This window comes from Cryptomeria japonica, chromosome 11 (assembly GCF_030272615.1).
Source record: "Cryptomeria japonica chromosome 11, Sugi_1.0, whole genome shotgun sequence".
NCBI classification, from domain to species: Eukaryota; Viridiplantae; Streptophyta; class Pinopsida; order Cupressales; family Cupressaceae; genus Cryptomeria; species Cryptomeria japonica.
The window spans coordinates 531,915,744-531,920,271 of record NC_081415.1 but is presented as its reverse complement, the minus strand read 5'-3'; the positions used below and the strand labels follow the sequence as shown (position 1 = coordinate 531,920,271).

The 4,528-nt window shown below is 34.2% G+C and overlaps 1 protein-coding gene across 1 annotated transcript; it reads left to right on the top strand.

Moving 5' to 3' along the window:
* Positions 1-1,524: 1,524 nt before the first annotated feature.
* Positions 1,525-2,628, top strand: LOC131066424 (L-type lectin-domain containing receptor kinase IX.1-like). The gene has a single exon (XM_058001179.2). The coding sequence runs from the start codon at positions 1,525-1,527 to the stop codon at positions 2,626-2,628; it is 1,104 nt and encodes a 367-aa protein (XP_057857162.2).
* Positions 2,629-4,528: the final 1,900 nt, after the last annotated feature.

Genomic DNA, 4,528 nt, shown 5'->3' with positions numbered 1-4,528 from the left:
AGTACTAATATCGTTTTGGTAGGTTCTTGGTTCCTTGAAAAAATTGTAACCCTTTTCTTTAATTGACCATAAGTTTTTATGGTGACAAGGAAAGTTGTAATAAGATCTCTATCTAGGTTTGTCACCCTAGGAGCAATGTTGCAATGTGGACCACCTACTTAATACCTATTTGGATAATTATCCCAATGGCACCTATTTTAGGATCATCTTGCACGATCTACTTGAAAACATAATTTTTAATACAGATGGCCTACCCTAGAAATTGTAGAGGCGACTCACAGATTATGAGTTCACCATCATCTTTGTGTGCGACTTCACTAGTGAGAATGATCAAAGCAAGTTCACGAATTCCCTCCTACTACCAACTAGTTGGGCGAGAGTCCGTTGGATATGCAAGATATCTTCAAGAAATTTGCCTTCAACAATATATGTAAGTTGGCATTTGGCATGGACTCAATGATCTAGATTAACATACAAAGAATAAAATAAAAAAATGCTTAAGTGAAAATTTTGAAATATCAATTAAAAATTACAAGAGCAACCCAATTTGTATTGAATGCCTCAAAAAACATATCAATAGATTTCGTCCAAAAAATACAAAAAAAATTACACAAATGATTTACAATATAATAAGAAAACATTAAAAAATTGTTTTAATTTTTTTATCCCTAAAATTTTAACAATAATTTTAATATTTATCTACAACACTTTTTTATTGGCTCTCTTTTTCTTAAATTTTAAGAAATGTGAACTTTAAAAGTTATCATAAAAAATACAAATATATCAACTAGAATATTATTTTTTAATCTTTTAAAAAACAATATTAAAAAATCAAATAAAATATTAAATTTAAAAGAAATTTATAGATTTATTTGTATAATACTTTTTCCATCCACAAATTGAATAAGACTTTAAAAAAAAAAAAAAAAAGTGACTGTTGAACAATTGAAAGCGAACATAGAAATGATTTTAAAATATAAAAAACAAGGCAAGAAGATGAAAATGAACGTGAGACTTGAAAAAGAACGGTAAACAAACAAAAGAATGGTAAGCGTACGGACATAACAATGCTCCTAAAATATTAATATCTCTTTCGACATGGATAACAATCATGTGGGAATCAATGTGAATAGCGTTGTTTCCGAGATGAATATCTCTGTCAGCAACGGACATCTTAATAATGGCTTGACATGGCACGCATGGGTGCATAACGACAGGGCAGCAAAGAAACTCCAACTATTTCTTTTGAGCGCAATGGATATGTTATATGAAAAACCCATAACACCGATCTTGTCTTCTTGCATAGACCTCAGTCAGTTTCTTCCTCAGAATGTCAAGATTGGCTTCTCCACTTCCACCGTGTTCGGTTCAAAGGAGTCTCACAACGTCTACTATTGGGACTTTTCTTCTCAATACCCATGGGAAATCGACACGTAGCCCAAAATTCAACCATTCCAGAGAAATAACAAAAGAAATGTTAGTCTCTTGTTCTTTATACCCTTTCTTGCAGTGGTAGTGGTAACAATGGTCGGTTTGACACTGCTCTTAGCCCGGTGGCGGCATGGTAACCCCAACAATTTGAAAAGCAGAGAGCTGGACAAACGCTTTGCTCAAGGCCCGCGTAAGTTCTCCTACTCTGTCCTCCGTGCTGCAACGAAGAACTTCAGCAATGATCAAATGCTTGGAAAAGGAGGCTTCGGACAAGTCTACAGAGGCACCTTGTCTCCATCAAAGGAGACGGTCGCAGTAAAAAGAATATTGCAAGGCTCCAAACAAGTGCAAAAGGAATATATTTCAGAAGTGAGTATAATCTCTAAACTGAAGCATCGGAACCTTGTGCAGCTCCACAGATGGTGCCATGAAAAGGGTTGCCTGCTTCTTGTCTACGAATTTCAGCCAAACGGAAGTCTAGACAAATATTTATTTGGGGAGAAGAATAGGAGTGATTTGAATTGGGACCTAAGATACAGTATTGCTTGTGACATAGCCTCTGCTCTTCTATATCTTCATGAAGAATGGGATCAACGTGTTGTGCAAAGAGATATAAAGGCCAACAATGTAATGTTGGATGGAAAATTCACAGGAAAGTTGGGCCATTTCGGGCTGGCAAGAGTGGTGGAACGTGAGCGTGCAATCCTGGACACAACAGTGCTGGCAGGCACGTTTGGGTATCTTGCACCCGAATGTGTGGTTACCAGAAAAGCAAGCTTAGAATCAGATGTCTTCAGTTTTGGGGCTGTGTGTCTAGAAATTGCCTACGGAAGGAGGGCTGTGGACCGGAGCCTGGATGATCATAATTGGAAATTAGTCGAATGGGTTTGGGACTTGCATGGAAAGGGCAAGATTTTGGAAGCCACAGATGCAAAGCTGGATGGAAATTTCAATGGTGAGGAGATGGAGAGGGTATTGTTAGTGGGATTGCTGTGCTCTCATCCCTATCCCAAAGCAAGGCTGAGCATTAGACAGGTGATAGATATCCTAAAAATGAAAGATCCACTCCCTCCTCTTCCTTCGAGTTATCCAGAATTAGTGTACACTACCTCTCATGGTCCTGTCTTTTCTTTATCATCCACGTTTGATGGAAAATTTTGTACTACAGAGAACGTCTGGAATATTGAGAGTGTGTAAACAACATTTATATCCCATTCAATGATCATGCTCATGATAGATTGGTAAGGCCTTCAATTTCCCATATTCGTATTTGTCACAATTGCTTACTAGCAATGATATCCAAAAATTGGGTATACACATATTTCTATACTTGTCTATTATGCTAATACCTATATTATGTTTTTTAATTAAAAACGTTTTTCAAATTTAAAGAAAAAAGAATTATTCTACTTATTTCTAGTAAGGGTAGGTTTTGATCTTCTATGACCATAAAATGAGTATACACATATTTCTAAACTTATGTGTAAAGTGTGTAAAGTATTATGCTAATGGCTATTGAGTGAACAACACAAAATGTTCTGATTAAGTATTATGCTTTTGGCAACCTGTTGACTGCCTTTTCCATTGTATTTCTTAATGCATTGAATCACTACAAAAAATCTAACACAAACATTCATCTGTGAACTATGAACAACACTAGTTCTTATGCATCCTTTAACTTAATCTTTTCATGTTAATATTCTGTACTATGTTCAGTAATATGTTCCATATCCTACTGATAAACGGGTAACATTCAAAAGGTTTCTTTTACCTATTTATCAATAGGATATGGAACACTCTATCAGTAGAGCAGAATTTGAAAAAGGATCGAATAAAAACTCAATGCACACAATATATTTCCATTACAAATAGCCACAATTGATCAATTCCCAAGCATAAATGCCCACACGCTATGTAGATCATGGCTGAAAACCTAAACTTGAAAGCAGCACTGTTGTGGATCAATAGCTTAGGTGGGGCAGTCAGTGGTACTAATCACCCATGAAGAAAGCTATTGTCATGCTCTGATGTCTTATTAAAAGTTAAAATACTCTAAATTTAAACTTTGGACGTGGAGAACCTGTGCAACACTTTTAGAATTGGAAGGAAAAACAATCTAAATGAAATTGGTAATTGATACAGATAAATCTCTGTTTACTGCAACCAATACTCAGAAATACTGTTTAGTTCCTGATAACGAAGTGCCATAGCATCCCATGTTCAGTGCCTTCACGTTTAAAACTAGTCACTCATAGTTTTCTATTAAGATGAAATGCTATGCCAATATCAAAAAAATCTATTTTAAAATATTTATATGAGAGAAATAACTATGATATTTAAACCTTTGTTGAGGTATCTGTAATGAAAAGGTAAATTTTATAATAAAGACGTGCCTCTTGTTGTCACTTTGGAGGCTTCGAGCACTTCCTTACCACAAGAAATGATTCACCTAATATACATTTGACAAACCACAAACTAACATCATTACAATGAAAAAAATGAAGGCATCTATTTGAACGCATAATAGGAGCTAGATGTAGATCATCAGCCTCTCGAAACAACTTGTCTAATATTATCCATCAATAAACTAGTAGTCTCCCTAACAAAACATTAAACTAGCTATAACTCATATACAACCATCTTCTTATTATAGAGTTTAAAAAAGTAACTCTCTAACACACAAATTATAGACTATTTCTGTCATCATTAAATTTTATCACAGCCATAGATTCATATGGATTTAATAATATTTTCACTCCTAAGCTTATAATAAGGGCTTCTGATTCAACATTTTCATTTTTTTTTTTTTAAAAACTAAAAATAAAGAACCTCCATATTTCAAGAGATTTAATGAGTCCTTAATAATGAAAGCCAACTTTCTATTCTTTAATTTTCATAAGCTATCGAATCAATGTTTAATTTGGGATCAATTAATGAATGAGGGGAACATAAATAACCTTAAGAGCTTCTATCTCTATATAATTTTGTTATTTTCTTAATATATTGTCACTTATCCCTCAAATCATACAAGTATTTGAAAACCCCTCTTGAATCACTTTTAATTCAAATATAGATAATGAAGACTTAACCTTAATCA

Coding starts and splice junctions, on each gene's coding strand:
- LOC131066424 (XM_058001179.2), top strand. CDS start 1,525: ATGGTCGGTTTGACACTGCTCTTAGCCCGGTGGCGGCATGGTAACCCC.